The following is a 16,852-nucleotide window of genomic DNA, read 5'->3' as shown; positions in this document are numbered from 1 at the left end:
CAACCTTAAGGGCATTTAAATGGGCATTGGATGGGCATATCGGCGAGAAGGGAATGGTGTAGGTTAGATGGGCTTCAGGTTGGTTCCACAGGTCAGCACAACATCGAGGGCCGAAGGGCCTGCGCTGCGCTGGGCTGTTCTGTTTTCTATTTTCTGCTGCATCTACAAACCACTTTTTGTGAACTCAACTTTGTTTGCCATTTATATAAATGATCTGAATGAGAATATCGGAGCCATGGTTCGTAAATTTGCAGATGACAACAAAATTGGGGGCATAGTGGGACAATGAGGAATGTTACCTAAGATTACAGAGGGATCTTGATCAACTGGATCAATGGGCTGAGGAGTGGCAGGAGGAATTTAACTTAGATAAAGGTGAGGTATTGCATTTTGATAAAACAACCAGGGGCAGGACGGTACAATTCATGGTCGGGCCCTGGGTAGTGTTGCAGAGCAGAGAGACCGAGGGGTTCAGGTATAAATAACTCTTTGAAGTTTGCATCACAGTGTGGCTAAGGAGGTGTTAAACACGCTTGCCTTCATTGCTGACACCTTTGAGTACAGGAGTTGGAGACGTCATGTTGAGGGCGTACAGGATGTTGGTAAGGCCACTCCGGGAGTACCATGTGCAGTTCTGGTCGCCCTGTTATCGGAATTATCATTAAAGCGCAGAGCGTTCAGAAAAGATTCGGGAATGGAGGGTTTGAGACATAAAAGTTGAGGCTGGGACTTATCTCACTGGACCGTAGGAGGTCGAGGGATGAGCTTACTGACATTTACACAATCATGAAGGGCACAGGTAAGGTGAATAACAAGGCTCTCGTCCCCAAGGTGGGGGGGGAGTTCAAAACAAGGGGACATCTTTTTGAGGTGGGCGGAGAAAGATTTGAAAACAAGATGGGGTGGAGTCTGTTTTACGCAGAGGGTGGTTCGTGTATGGTATGAACTTCCAAAGTAGTGGATGTCGATGGAGTTACAACGTTTAACAGATGTTTGGATAAATATTTGGAAAAGAAATGTATGGAGGGATATGGGACAGGCGCAGGCAGGTGGGACTAGCTTAGTTTGGGATTATGGTCAGCACGGACTGGTTGAAGTGTCTGTTTGCGTGCTGCGAGACTCTATAAACTGATTCAACCTCTCCCCCCCCACCTCTCAAACTAAAGCCATCGGGGTGGGGGCCTGGGGTGAAGGGCCTCAGATTTCTACTCCCCCTTCGACCCGCTCAGAATTTAACAGTTTCAGACAGAGCACAGGTCGTCCGTGTGCTGCAGCATTGGCTGCCTCATCAAGCAATAGGGTGGCACAGGAGCTGACAAGCCCCTCCGCTTGGTCATAGAATCCCTACAGAGTGGAAACATTCGGCCCATTGAGGGCACACTGACCCTCTGAAGAGCAGCCCAGTCAGACCCCCCCCCCCCCTCAAAACCTGCACATCCCTGGGCACTATGGGACAATTTAGCATGGCCAATCCACCCTAACCTGCACATCCCTGGGCACTACGGGACAATTTAGCGTGGCCAATCCACCCTAACCTGCACATCCCTGGACACTACAGGACAATTTAGCATGGCCAATCCACCCTAAACTGCACATCTTTGGACTGTGAGAGGAAACCGGAGCACCTGGAGGACTCCCACACAGGGAGAAAGCACAATATCCACCCGGGCAGTAATAGAGTCATAGAGTCATAGAGATGTACAGCATGGAAACAGACCCTTCGGTCCAACTCGTCCATATCCTAACCTAATCTAGTTTCACTTAGAGTCATAGAGATGTACAGCATGGAAACAGACCCTTCGGTCCAACTCATCTATGCTGACCAGATATTCCAACCTAATCTAGTCCCTTTTGTTAGCACTTGGTCCATTTCTCTCTTAACCCTTCCGATTTATGTCCCCATCCAGATGGCCTTTAAATGTTGCAATTGTACCAGCCTCCACCACATCCTCTGGCAGCTCATTCCATACATGCACCACCCTCTGTGTGAAAACGTTGCCCCTGAGGTCTCTTTTATATCTTTCCCCTCTCACCCTAAACCTATGCCCCTCTAGTTCTGGACTCCCCGACCCCCAAGGAAAAGATTATGTCTATTTATCCTATCCATGCCCCTCATAATTTTGCAAGCCTCTATAAGGTCACCCCTCAGCCTCCGACGCTCCAGGGAAAACAGCCCCAGCCTGTTCAGCCTCTCCCTGTAGCTCAAATCCTTCAACCCTGGCAACATCCTTGTAAATCTTTTCGGAACCCTTTCAAGTTTCACAACATCCTTCCGATAGGAAGGAGACCAGAATTGCACACAATATTCCAAAAGTGGCCTAACCAATGTCCTGTACAGCCACAACATGACCTCCCAACTCCTGTGCTCAATACTCTGACCAATAAAAGAAAGCATACCAAACGCCTTCTTCACAATCCTATCTACCTGCGACTCCACTTTCAAGGAGCTCTGAACCTGCACTCCAAGGTCTCTTTGTTCAGCAACACTCCCTAGGACCTTACCATTAAGTGTATAAATCCTGCTAAGATTTTTCCCAAAATACAGCACCTCTTATTTATCTGAATTAAACTCCATCTGCCACTTCTCAGCCCATTGGCCCATCTGATCAAGATCCTGCTGTAATCTGAGGTAACCCTCTTCGCTGTCCACTACACCTCCAATTTTGGTGTCATCTGCAAACTTACTAACTGTACCTCTTATGCTCACATCCAAATCATTTATATAAATGATGAAACGTAGAGGGCCCAGCACCGATCCTTGTGGCACTCCACTGATCATAGGCCTACAGTCTGAAAAACAACCCTCCACCACCACCCTCTGTCTTCTACCTTTGAGCCAGTTCTGTATCCAAATGGCTAGTTCTCCCTGTATTCCATGAGATCTAACCTTGCTCACCAGTCTCCCATGGGGAACCTTGTCGAACGCCTTACTGAAGTCCATATAGATCACATCTACTGCTCTGCCCTCATCAATCCTCTTTGTTACTTCTTCAAAAAACTCAGTCAAGTTTGTGAGACATGATTTCCCACGCATAAAGCCATGTTGACTATCCCGAATCAGTCCTTGCCTTTCCAAATATGTGTCAATCTTGTCCCTCAGGATTCCCAACAAAAACTTGCCCACCACCGGCATCAGGCTCACTGGTCTATAGTTCCCTGACTTGTCCTTACCGCCCTTCTTAGACAGTGGCACCACGTTAGCCAACCTCCAGTCTTCTGGCACCTCACCTGTGACTATCAATGGTACAAATATCTCAGTAAGAGGCCCACAAATACTTCTCTAGCTTCCCACAGAGTTCTGGGGTACATCTGATCAGGTCTTGGGGATTTATCCACTTTTATGCGTTTCAAGACATCCAGCACTTCCTCCTTTGTAAATGGACATTTTTCAAGATGCCACCATCTATTTCCCTACAGTTTATATCTTCCATGTCGTTTTCCAGAGTAAATACTGATGCAAAAAACTCGTTTAGTATCTCCCCCATCTCCTGCGGCTCCACACAAAGGCTGCCTTGCTGATCTTTGAGGGGCCCTATTCTCTCACTCGTTACCCTTTTGTCCTTAAGGCATTTTTAAAAACCCTTTGGATTCTCCTTAACCTGATTTGCCAAAGCTATCTCATGCCCCCGTTTTGCCCTCCTGATTTCCCTCTTAAGTATACTCCTACTGCCTTTATACTCTTCTAAGGATTCACTCGATCTATCCTGTCAAAAGCTGACATATGCTCCCTTCTTTTTCTTAACCAAACCCTCAATTTCTTTAGTCATCCAGCATTCCCTATACCTACCAGCCTTCCCTTTCACCCTGACAGGAATATACTTTCTCTGGATTCTTGTTATCTCATTTCTGAAGGTTTCCCATTTTTCAGCCGTCGCTTTACCTGCGAACATCTGCCCCCAATCAGCTTTCGAAAGTTCTTGCCTATTTAAAACTTCAACTTTTAGATCTGGTCTATCCTTTTCCATCACTATTTCAAATCTAATAGAATGATCGTTGCTGGCCCCAAAGTGCTCCCCCACTGACACCTCAGTCACCTGCCTTATTTCCCAAGAGTAGGTCAAGTCTTGCACTTTCTCTAGTAGGTACATCCACAGACTGAATCAGAAAATGTTCTTGTGCACACTTAAGAAATTCTTCTCCATCTAAACCTTTAACAGTATGGCATTCCCAGTCGATGTTTGGAAAGTTAAAATCCCCGACCATAACCACCCTATTATTCTTACAGATAGCTGAAATCTCCTTACAAGTTTGTTTCTCAATTTCCCTCTGACTATTTGGGGGTCTATAATACAATCCCAATAAGGCGATCATCCCTTTCTTATTTCTCAGTTCCACCCAAATAACTTCCCTGGATATATTTCCAGGAATATCCTCCCTCAGCACAGCTGTAATGCTATCCCTTATCAAAAATGCCACTCCCACTCCTCTCTTGCCTCTCTTTCTGTCCTTCCTGTAGCATTTGTATCCTGGAACATTAAGCTGCCAGTCTTGACCATTCCTGAGCCATGTTTCCGTGATTGCTATGATATCCCAGTCCCATGTTCCTAACCATGCCCTGAGTTCATCTGCCTTCCCTGTTAGGCCCCTGGCATTGAAATAAATGCAGTTTAATTTATTAGTCCTACCTTGTCCCTGCCTGCCCTGACTGTTTGACTCACTTCTGTTCTCAGCTGTACCCGTCTCAGATCGATCTCTTTCCTCACTATCTCCCTGTGTCCCACCCCCCCACCTCACTAGTTTAAATCCTCCCGAGCAGCTCTAGCAAATTTCCCTGCCAGTATATTAGTCCCCTTACAATTTAGGTGCAATCCGTCCTTCTTGTACAGGTCACTTCTACCCTAAAAGAGATTCCAATGATCCAAAAATGTGAATCCTTCTCCCATACACCAGCTCCTCAGCCATGCATTCATCTGCTCTATCCTCCTATTCCTGCATAGTAATATTTGGATTACTCCCAGTGCTACGAGCTAGTGAGGGCAGGAATAGGAGGATAGAGCAGATGAATGCATGGCTGAGGAGCTGGTGTATGGGAGAAGGATTCACATTTTTGGATCATTGGAATCTCTTTTGGGGTAGAAGTGACCTGTACAAGAAGGACAGATTGCACCTAAATTGGAAGGGGACTAATATACTGGCAGGGAAATTTGCTAGAGCTGCTCGGGAGGATTTAAACTAGTGAAGTGGGGGGGTGGGACACAGGGAGATAGTGAGGAAAGAGATCGATCTGAGACGGGTACAGCTGAGAGCAGAAGTGAGTCAAACAGTCAGGGCAGGCAGGGACAAGGTAGGACGAATAAATTAAACTGCATTTATTTCAATGCAAGGGGCCTAACAGGGAAGGCAGATTAACTCAGAGCATGGTTAGGAACATGGGACTGGGATATCATAGCAATCACGGAAACATGGCTCAGGAATGGTCAAGACTGGCGGCTTAATGTTCCAGGATACAAATGCTACAGGAAGGATAGAAAGGGAGGCAAGAGAGGAGGGGGAGTGGCATTTTAGAGAAGGGATAGCATTACAGCTGTACTGAGGGAGGATATTCCCGGAAATACATCAAGGGAAGTTATTTGGGTGGAACTGAGAAATAAGAAAGGGATGATAACCTTTTTGGGATTGTATTATAGACCCCCCAATAGTCAGAGGGAAATTGAGAAACAAACTTGTAAGGAGATCTCAGCTATCTGTAAGAATAATAGGGTAGTTATGGTCGGGGATTTCAACTTTCCAAACAGCGACTGGGATTGCCATAGTGTTAAAGGTTTAGATGGAGAAGAATTTCTTAAGTGTATACAAGATAATTTTCTGATTCAGTTTGTGGATGTAACTACTAGAGAAAGTGCAAAACTTGACCTACTCTTGGGAAATAAGACTGGGCAGGTGACTGAGGTGTCAGTGGGGGAGCACTTTGGGGCCAGCGACCATAATTCTATTAGTTTTAAAATAGTGATGGAAAAGGATAGACCAGATCTAAAAGTTGAAGTTCTAAATTGGAGAAAGGCCAATTTTGACGGTATTAGGCAAGAACTTTCGAAAGCTGATTGGAGGCAGATGTTCGCAAGTAAAGGGATGGCTGGAAAATGGGAAGCCTTCAGGAATGGGATAACGAGAATCCAGAGAAAGTTATATTCCTGTCAGGGTGAAAGGGAAGGCTGGTAGGTATAGGAAATGCTGGATGACTAAAGAAACTGAGGGTTCGGTTAAGAAAAAGAAGGGAGCATATGTCAGGTACAGACAGGTTAGATCGAGTGAATCCTTAGAAGAGTACAAAGGCAGTAGGAGTATACTTAAGAGGGAAATCAGGAGGGCAAAAACAGGGAGATGAGATAGCTTTGGCAAATAGACTTAAGGAGAATCCAAAGGGTTTTTACAAATATATTAAGGACAAAAGGGTAACTAGAGAGAATAGGACCCCTCAAAGATCAGCAAGGCAGCCTTTGTGTGGAGCCACAGAAAATGGGGGAGATACTAAATGAGTATTTTGTATCAGTATTTACTGTGGAAATGGATATGGAAGATATAGACTGTAGGGAAATAGATGGTGACATCTTGCAAAATGTCCAGATTACAGAGGAGGAAGTGCTGGATGTCTTGAAACAGTTAAAGGTGGATAAATCCCAAGGACCTGATCAGGTGTATCCCAGAACTCTGTGGGAAGCTAGAGAAGTGATTGCTGGGCCTCTTGCTGAGATATTTGTATCATCGATAGTCACAGGTGAGGTGCCGGAAGACTGGAGGTTGGCAAACATGGTGCCACTGTCTAAGAAGGGCGGTAAAGACAAGCCAGGGAACTGTAGAACGGTGGGCATGTAGTTGGAGGGAATCCTGAGGGACAGGTTGTACATGTATTTGGAAAGGCAAGGGCTGATTCAGGATAGTTAACATGGCTTTGTGTGTGGGAAATCATGTCTCACAAACTTGATTGAGTTTTTTGAAGAAGTAACAAAGAAGATTGATGAGGGCAGAGCGATAGATGTGATCTATATGGACTTCAGTAAGGCGTTCGACAAGGTTCCCCATGGGAGACTGGTTAGCAAGGTTAGATCTCATGGAATACAGGGAGAACTAGCCATTTGGATACAGAACTGGCTCAAAGGTAGAAGACAGAGGGTGGTGATGGAGAGTTGTTTTTCAGACTGGAGGCCTATGACCAGTGGAGTGCCACAAGGATCGGTGCTGGGTCCTCTACTTTTAGTCATTTACATAATGATTTGGATGTGAGCATAAGAGGTACAGTTAGTAAGTTTGCAGATGACACCAAAATCGGAGGTGTAGTGGACAGCGAAGAGGGTTACCTCAGATTACAACAGGATCTGGACCAGGTGGGCCAATGGGCTGAGAAGTGGCAGATGGAGTTTAATTCAGATAAATGTGAGGTGCTGCATTTTGGGAAAGCAAATCTTAGCAGGATTTATACACTTAATGGTAAGGTCCTAGGGAGTGTTGCTGAACAAAGAGACCTTGGAGTGCAGGTTCATAGCTCCTTGAAAGTGGAGTCGCAGGTAGATAGGATAGTGAAGAAGGCGTTTGGTATGCTTTCCTTTATTGGTCAGAGTATTGAGTACAGGAGTTGGGAGGTCCTGTTGCGGCTGTACAGGACATTGGTTAGGCCACTGTTGGAATATTGCGTGCAATTCTGGTCTCCTTCCTATCAGAAAGATGTTGTGAAACTTGAAAGGGTTCAGAAAAGATTTACAAGAATGTTGCCAGGGTTGGAGGGTTTGAGCTACAGGGAGAGGCTGAACAGGCTGGGACTGTTTTCCCTGGAGCGTTGGAGGCTGAGGGGTGACCTTATAGAGGTTTACAAAATTATGAGGAGCATGGATAGGATAAATAGACATAATCTTTTCCTTGGGGGTCGGGGAGTCCAGAACTAGAGGGCATAGGTTTATGGTGAGAGGGGAAAGATATACAAGAGACCTAAGAGGTAACTTTTTCACGCAGAGGGTGGTACGTGTTTGGAATGAGCTGCCAGAGGAAGTGGTGGAGACTGGTACAATTGCAACATTTAAGAGGCATTTGGATGGGTATATGAATAGGAAGAGTTTGGAGGGATATGGACCGGGTGCTGGCAGGTGGGACTAGATTGGGTTGGGATATCTGGTCGGCATGGACGGGTTGGACCGTAGGATCTGTTTCCATGCTGTACATCTCTATGACTCTATCCCGAAAGTCCCACATCCGTCAAGAAGAGCATATTACTCTACTCAAGGATATTTTGCTCCTTCCAATCTACACACCCAGAAAATAGCACCATCTTATTGCTCTAATAAACGCTGCTCCAGGCTAACTTCATACTTATGGCTTATATTTTTAAAATCGACATTTCAGGCAAAAGCCCTTCATCAGCCCTCCTGTTGAAGGGCTTTTGCCCGAAACATCGATTTTTCCTGCTCCTCGGTTGCTGCCTGACCTGCTGTGCTTTCCCAACACCACTCTAATCTTGAATCTAAGCTCCAGCATCTGCAGTACCCACTTTCACTTCATATTATTAAAATTTAATCAAGAGACAGATCCCAATAAAAATATATAATCAAGAAAGAACCCACTCTACTCAATATCATGGATTTATAGCAAGGCTATACTTAAAACTATTTACTTATCCGTTTCTGTGCTGTGACCTCTCCCAAACAGGTTCCTCCAAGATCAGTTGTGAATTTCGCTGCTCGTTAAGTTATCCTAGACACACTCCGATGTCCAGCGATAGATGGATTCAAACAGCAAAGGCAGTAACTGCGCAGGCTCACTGCTGTGTCAGTGAGCAGTGTGGGTTTCTTTCTCTCTCTCTCCCTTACAGACCATGTGCTTGCTTTTGTCTGTCTTTCTCCTGTTTAAAACCGCTGTTGTTTTGACTTTAGTTTTTCAAAATTCGAAAACAATGCAACAGCGTATAAAAAGTTGCTGTTCCTGGAATTCGAGGAAATCACCTCGAACACCTAAAATATCTCAGAAAAGGAGCAGCCTGTTACAGCCAGAAATTGCCAGCACTTGGCTCATATCCCTCCAAACCCTTCCTATTCATGTCCCCATCCAGATGCCTTTTAAGTGCTGTCATTGTACCGGCCTCCACCACTTCCTCTGGCAGCTCATTCCATACACGTACCACCCTCTGTGTGAAAAAGTTACCCCTTAAGTCTCTTTCCTATCTTTCCCCTCTCACCCTAAACCTATGCCCCTCTAGCTCTGGACTCCCCCACCCCAGGGAAAAGACCTTGCCTATTTATCCTATCCATGCCCCTCTTGATTTTACAAACCTCTATAAGATCACTCCTCAGCCTCTGACACTCCAGGGAAAATAGCCCCAGCCTATGCAGCCTCTCCCTATAGCTCAAATCCTCTGAATCTGGCAACATCCTTGTAAATCGTTTCTGAACCTTTTCCAATTCCACAACACCTTTCCGACTGGAAGGAGAACTGAATTGCACACAATATTCCAACAGTGGCCCAAACCAACGTCCTGTACAGCCGCTACATGACCTCCCAACTCCTGTACTCAATACTCTGACCAATAAAGGAAAGCATACCAAACGCCTTCTTCACTATCCTATCTACCTGCGACTCCACTTTCAAGGAGCTATGAACCTGCACTCCAAGGTCTCTTTGTTCAGCAACACTCCCCAGCACCTTACCATTAAGTCCTGCCCTGATTTGCTTTCCCAAAATGCAGCACCTCACATTTATCTAAGTTAAACTCCATCTGCCACTCCTCAGCCCATTGGCCCATCTGGAAAGATCCTGTTGTAATCTGAGGTAACCTTCTTTGCTGTCCGCTACACCTCCCATTTTGGTGTTATCTGCAAACTTACTAACTATACCTCTTATGCTCACATCCAAATAATTTATATAAATGATGAAAAGCAGTGGACCCAGCACTGATCCTTGTGGCGCTCCACTGGTCACAGGCCTCCAGTCTGAAAAGCAACCCTCCACCTCTGTCTCTGATCTCTCTTTCTTACTCTGCACCCTCTCTGAGTTGTAACCCCGCATTCCACGCTCTCTCTAATGTGCTTCTTCGCTGTCCACTACATCTCCAACTTTGGAGGTGGCAGTTGCCCGAGGGTAGAATCGAACCCAGGTCCTTGGCGCCGTGAGGCAGCAGCGCTAACCACTGAGCCACTATGATGCCCTGGCATGGTATGACCCAACCATACCGGGGTCTCTCTCCTGCCGTTGGGCGTGTGTCGGAAGGATAGGTGTGCAACTTGACTTGTTGGGTGGCTTTGTGAGCGTGCCTTTTCTGTGGACGTCAAGTCCCTGGATTGGGAACCTCAGGGTCGTGACTCCGTGTGCCACCGCAGACCTGAGGGAGAGAAGTCTCTGTCGGTAAGATGAAACCTGAAGTGGGAGAGAGAGCAGTTGAGCACAACGGCCAATTCCTGTGTGGTCCATTGTGAGAGAGAAACCAGAACACTGACACACACAGACACACACACAACACGCCCCCTTCTTGTTCAAGTTCCTTTGACCCTCGTTTGAACCAATGCTTGCTTCCTCTCTAGGGTTCTACTGCACTGACTGCTACCAGCACATGAACAACATCTGTTCAATCTGCATGGGACCACTGGCATACCAGGGAGACATTGATGAGGAGGTGTAAGTACCATGAATGTCGCTTTTCGAATCACCGACGTGTTTTCCTTTAGACTTGCGGCTATCACTGAGGCAGCATGTGTGATTGGCCCCTAAACACTCCTTTTGAAGATGGCTGTGTACCGTCTTGGAGAAACAGAGCAGTCCCCCGTGTGGTGCAGGGGCTCCCTCGTATTGTCAGGGAGGGAGATCAAGGCTTTGGACCCTGTCTGTGGTTTACTGCAAAGATTGGGTTGTTTTGGAGTCCGATGTCAGGTTTGTTAGCAACATTCAATATTTGCGCTGCGGTAAGAACTCAGCCTTGGAAAGAGTCCGGGATCACAGACCTCAGGGCGAACCCACCCTAACCTGCACATCCCTGGACACTATGGGACAATTTGCCACGGCCAATCCGTCTAATCTGCACATCCCTGGGCACTATGGGACAATATAGCACGGCCAATCCACCCTAACCTTCACATCCCTGGGGCACTATGAGACAATTTAGCATGGCCAATCCACCCTAACCTGCACATCCCTGGGGCACTATGAGACAATTTAGCATGGCCAATCCACCCTAACCTGCACATCCCTGTGCACTACGGGACAATTTAGCATGGCCAATCCACCCTTACCTGCACATCCCTGGGGCACTATGAGACAATTTAGCATGGCCAATCCACCCTAACCTGCACATCCCTGTGCACTACGGGACAATTTAGCATGGCCAATCCACCCTAACCTTCACATCCCTGGGGCACTATGAGACAATTTAGCATGGCCAATCCACCCTAACCTGCACATCCCTGGGCACTATGAGACAATTTAGCATGGCCAATCCACCCTAACCTACACATCCCTGGGCACTATGGGACAATTTAGCACGGCCAACCCACCCTAACCTGCACATCTCTGGACACTACGGGACAATTTAACATGGCCAATCCACCCTAACCTGCACACCCCTGGGCACTATGGGACAATTTAGCACGGCCAATCCACCCTAACCTGCACATCCCTGGGCACTACGTGACAATTTAGCATGGCCAATCCACCCTAACCTGCACATACGAGGACACTACGGATAATTTCTTATGGCCAATCCATACTAACCTGCACATCTTTGGACAGCGAGAGGAAACCAGCGATCCCAGATGAAACCCATGCAGTCACGGGGAGAACGCGCAAGCTGCACTCAATCACCAAGGCTGGAATTGAATCAAGTGCCTGGCAGCGATGCTAACCGCTGAACCAGCATGCCACCCACCTCCTCCGCCTGACACTGCTCGCCTTTTGGTGCCCGTTTGAAGGGGGCGGGTGCGGGGGGGGGAAGAAGAGGGATCTTGCTGTGCACTGATGTCACACTATCGCAGGGATGTTGAGCGGGAGGGATGTGAAGTTTATTGGCAGAGAGGCCATACGTGTTCCCCCTCTCAGAGTGAGTGGCCTTGCGAAACCTTAAATCCCCACCCTCTTCTCCCCACCCCGTCTCCCCCATCCCCAGGGACTCCAGCGACTCTGGCAAAGTGCAACTGTGGCTCAGCGCCCTGGAAAAAATGAAGAGCCGGCAGGACAAGGCCAAGCAGGAACGGAGGGAGCTGCGCGCCCTCCTGAAGCGGAGGATCAGGGCCGCACTCTACGAGGACCTGGCCATCACCGGGGAGAAGCAGGCCGCTCTCAAGGCTGCCCTCTTCGGACGGGAGTCCACAGGCCCTTCCAGCGATGGCCTGGAGTCCGCAGTCCCCGGGCGACGCAGTGACAAAAGGTAACAGCACCACGGAAATGTCAGGAGGAACCTTTCGCACGAGGAGCCCATTATGTGCGGCCAGGGTGGTTAAGATGGCTTGCTTTCATTGCTCACACCTAGGAGCTGGTACGGCATGTTCAGGTCAAACAGAAGGCATCCTCTAGAGAACTGTGTCTAGTTCTGGCTTCCCTGTTACAGGAAGGATATTGCAATTTTTGAGGTTTTTGCACTGAAGACGTATATACTTAATGGCAAGGTCCTAGGGAGTGTTGCTGAACAAAGAGACCTTCTAGTGCAAGTCCATTCGGATGTGAGCATAAGAGGTACAGTTGGTACATTTGCAGATGACATCAAAATCGGAGGTGTGGTGGACAGCAAAGATTACCTCAGATTACAACAGGATCTGGACCAGATGGGCCAATGGGCTGAGAAGTGGCAGATGGAGTTTAATTCAGATAAATGCGAGGTGCTGCATTTTGGGAAAGCAAATCTTAGCAGGACTTATACACTTAATGGTAAGGTCCTAGAGAGTGTTGCTGAACAAAGAGACCTTGGAGTGCAGGTTCATAGCTCCTTGAAAGTGGAGTCGCAGGTAGATAGGATAATGAAGGCGGTGTTTGGTATGCTTTCCTTTATTGGTCAGAGTATTGAGTACAGGAGTTGGGAGGTCATGTTGCAGCTGTACAGGACATTGGTTAGACCACTGTTGGAATATTATGTGCAATTCTGGTCTCCCTGCTATAGGAAGGAAGTTGTGAAACTTGTAAGGGTTCAGAAAAGATTTACAAGGGTTGGAGGATTTGAGCTATAGGGAGAGGCTGAACAGGCTGGGCCTGTTTTCTCTGGAGCGTCGGAAGCTGAGTGGGTGACCTTATAGAGGTTTATAAAACCTATAAGGAGCATGGATAGGGTGAATAGACAAGGTCTTTTCCCTGGGGTGGGGGAGTCCAGAACTAGAGGACATAGGTTTAGGGTGACAGGGAGACCTAAGAGGCAACTTTTTCACACAGAGGGTGGTGCATGTATGGAATGAGCTGCCAGAGGATGTGGTGGAGGCTGGTACAATTGCAACATTTAAAAGGCATCTGGATGGGTATATGAATAGGAAGGGTTTAGAGGGATATGGGCCGGGTGCTGGCAGGTGACACTAGATTGTGTTGGGATATCTGGTCAGCGTGGACAAGTTGGACCGAAGGGTCTGTTTCTGTACATCTCTATGACTCTATTTGTCGCTCTGGTTGTGGCTCAGGTTGTAAGTTTGTTTGCTGAGCTGATAGGTTTGTTCTCAGACATTTCGTCACCACGCTGGGTAACATCATCAGTGAGCATCTGGTGAGGCGCTGGTGTTATGTCTTGTTTTTTATTTATGTGCCTTGGTCCGTTAACGTGGGTTATATCATTTCCAGTTCTTTTTCCCCAAAGGTTGGTGAATGGGGTCCAAATCAACGTGTTTATGGATGGAGTTCCGCTTTGAAGGCCGGATATTAAATGCGTCGATCTGGACCCCGTTTACCCACCTCTGAGAAAAAGAACTGGAAATGAAATCACCCACTGCAACAGACTAAGATGCATAAATAGAAAGCAGGATAGAACACCAGCGCTTCACTGGTGGCTCACTGATGATGTTACCCAGCATGGTGACAAAACATCTGAGAGCACATCTACCAGCTCAGTGAGCAAACATACAACCCAGGTCAGCTAATTATTAAGCTGGAGAGAGTTCAGAAGAGATTTACCGGCATGTTGCTATCAGCGGAGGGGTTTGGCTTCGAAGGAGTGGTTGGGATTCTTTTCTTTTCACTGCAGCGCAGGTATTGATGTTTATAAAATCACAAGGGGCATACATAATGGCAGGTGTCTTTTCCCTAGAGTGGGGGATTTCAAGATGAGGGGGGGCATATATTTAAGCTGAGAGGAGAAAGGTTTAAAGACTCAAGCAATTTAAAAAATTATACAAAGTGGTTAGTGTGTGGAAAGAACTTCCAGAGGAAGAGGTATCAAGTTATGTTTAAAAAGACATTTGGATAAGCATATGAACAGGAAATGTTTGGAGGGATATGGGACAGGCGCAGGCAGGTGGGACTAGATTAGTTTGGGATTATAGTCAGCACGGACTGGTTGAAGTGTCTGTTTGCGTGCTGCGAGACTCTATAAACTGATTCACCCTTCCCCCCCCCCCCCACCTCTCAAAATAAAGCCATTGGGATGGGGGCCTGGGGTGAAGGGCCTCGGATTTCTACTCCCCCTTCGACCCGCTCAGAATTTAACAGTTTCAGACAGAGTACAGGTCGTCCGTGCGCTGTAGCATTGGCTGCCTCATCAAGCAACAGGGTGGCACAGGAGCTGACAAGCCCCTCCGCTTGGTCATAGAATCCCTGGTGTGGAAGCAGGCCATTTGGCCCATTGAGTGCACACCGACCCTCCGAAGAGCATCCCACTCGGCACGGACTGGTTGGGCCATAGGGTCTGTTTCCATGCTGTGCGACTCTGTGAAAGGGATAGGTCGGGTAAGCGGAATAATGGAGCACAATGTAAGAAAACATGGGAGTGTCCATTTTGGCAAGGAGGATAGCGACAAAGCATACTATTAAAATGGTGAGAGCTCCGAGGTGCAGAGAGATCTGGGCATCCTAGTGCATTAATCACGAAAGATTGGTGCATGGCTACGGCAAGTAATTTGGAAAACCAATGCAGGGTGTCCCTGATTTGCAAATGTCCGATTTACTAATGCGATCCCATTCATGGTCAGAACATTTCAATTCAGACTGTGTCATTTGGGAGACCACCCCGCCAAAATAAAACTGCTGGCTATGGATGGACTTGAGGATTGGAACCACTTGAAAAACACCACAACCGAGATGGAGGCATTTTTAATTGGGTTAAGGGAACTGAGGAATAAGGAACCAATGAAAAAAAATGTTCTCTGATCGAATGGAAGGAAAAGATCAAAAAGATTGAGTTACTGTTGAACAGGCTCAACAAGATGGCTAAATGGGCCTCCTTCTGTGTAACAGGCTGGAGAAGGGGGCTGAATGGCCTCCCATTCCTGTCTAACAGGTTGGAGAAGGGGGCTGAATGGCCTCCCATTCCTGTGTAACAGGCTGGAGGAGGGGGCTGAATGGCCTCCCATTCCTGTCTAACAGGTTGGAGGAGGGGGCTGAATGGCCTCCCATTCCTGTCTAACAGGTTGGAGAAGGGGGCTGAATGGCCTCCTGTTCCTGTGCAACAGGTTGGAGGAGGGTGTGCTAAATGGTCTCCCGTTCGTGTGTAACAGGTTGGAGGAGGGCGTGCTAAATGGCCTCCTGTTCCTGTGTAACAGGCTGGAGAAGGGGGCTGAATGGCCTCCAGTTCCTGTGTAACAGGCTCGAGGACGGGGGGGGGGGGTGCTGAATGGCCTCCAGTTCCTGTGTAACAGGCTCAGGTAGGGGGGGCTGAATGGCCTCCAGTTCCTGTGTAACATGCGCGAGTGGTCGCTGAACATGGCTCAGAAACCCTTGTGAACTTCACTTATGGAAACGGTTCATCTCTCAACATTTCTTTTCCGCCCGCCCCTACTTTCCCTGCTCCCACCTCCCCTTGCACCCACTCCCACCCCGGCCCGGCAGCGAGAGCGAGCCGGATTTCGGGTACCAGGAGAAATCGCCGGAGGAGGAGACGAGCCCGGAGGAGCCGTACGACCCCAGCGAGTTCATCACCAAGAGGAGCAGCCGGGACCTGGTCACGGTGGCCGACCTGGAGCGGGCAGAGCGGCGGGGGGGCCAGCGGCAGGATACGCCCTCCCTCAGTGGCAGTGACAGCGGCAGTGAGGCTGGCTCCCTGAGGGACGTGCGCGTGGACACGCCCAGCAGCAGTGGCACCGCTGTCACTGCTCAGGCGCAAACGCCCCTGACCTACACCCACATGGACGAGGACTGGAAACTGGTCCTGCCCAAACTCAAATAGGGCTGACGGGGGGAGGGGGGAAGGGAGGGAGTCACGTTTACCTAAGTTATACACAGCAGATATTGTCAGGGTGGGGAAGGGAGGGAGTCACGTTTACCTAAGTTATACACAGCAGATATTGTCGGGGTGGAGAAGGGAGGGAGGGAGTCACGTTTACCTAAGTTATACACAGCAGATATTGTCGGGGTGGGGAAGGGAGGGAGTCACGTTTACCTAAGTTATACACAGCAGATATTGTCGGGGTGGAGAAGGGAGGGAGGGAGTCACGTTTACCTAAGTTATACACAGCAGATATTGTCGGGGTGGGGAAGGGAGGGAGTCACGTTTACCTAAGTTATACACAGCAGATATTGTCGGGATGGGGAAGGGAGGGAGGGAGTCACGTTTACCTAAGTTATACACAGCAGATATTGTCGGGGTGGGGAAGGGAGGGAGTCACGTTTACCTAAGTTATACACAGCAGATATTGTCGGGGTGGAGAAGGGAGGGAGGGAGTCACGTTTACCTAAGTTATACACAGCAGATATTGTCGGGGTGGGGAAGGGAGGGAGTCACGTTTACCTAAGTTATACACAGCAGATATTGTCGGGGTGG

At 48.1% G+C, this 16,852-nt stretch overlaps 1 protein-coding gene across 1 annotated transcript in view; it reads left to right on the top strand.

The window, feature by feature from the left end:
* dcst2 (DC-STAMP domain containing 2) overlaps window positions 1-16,258 on the top strand; it is a 137,337-nt gene extending 121,079 nt beyond the window's left edge. The window contains exons 13-15 of the mRNA XM_087985117.1: window positions 10,500-10,593; window positions 12,074-12,334; window positions 15,922-16,258. Coding sequence (XP_087841243.1) covers window positions 10,500-10,593; window positions 12,074-12,334; window positions 15,922-16,258 — 692 coding nt within the window. The remainder of the gene's footprint in view (window positions 1-10,499; window positions 10,594-12,073; window positions 12,335-15,921) is intronic.
* Window positions 16,259-16,852: the final 594 nt, after the last annotated feature.

This window comes from Chiloscyllium plagiosum, unplaced genomic scaffold (genome assembly GCF_037043375.1).
Source record: "Chiloscyllium plagiosum isolate Xiang-an unplaced genomic scaffold, Cpla_swu_hap1 HiC_scaffold_50, whole genome shotgun sequence".
Taxonomy (NCBI): Eukaryota; Metazoa; Chordata; class Chondrichthyes; order Orectolobiformes; family Hemiscylliidae; genus Chiloscyllium; species Chiloscyllium plagiosum.
Note: the sequence above shows the minus strand (reverse complement) of the source record. Positions and strands in the feature narration are given on the sequence as shown.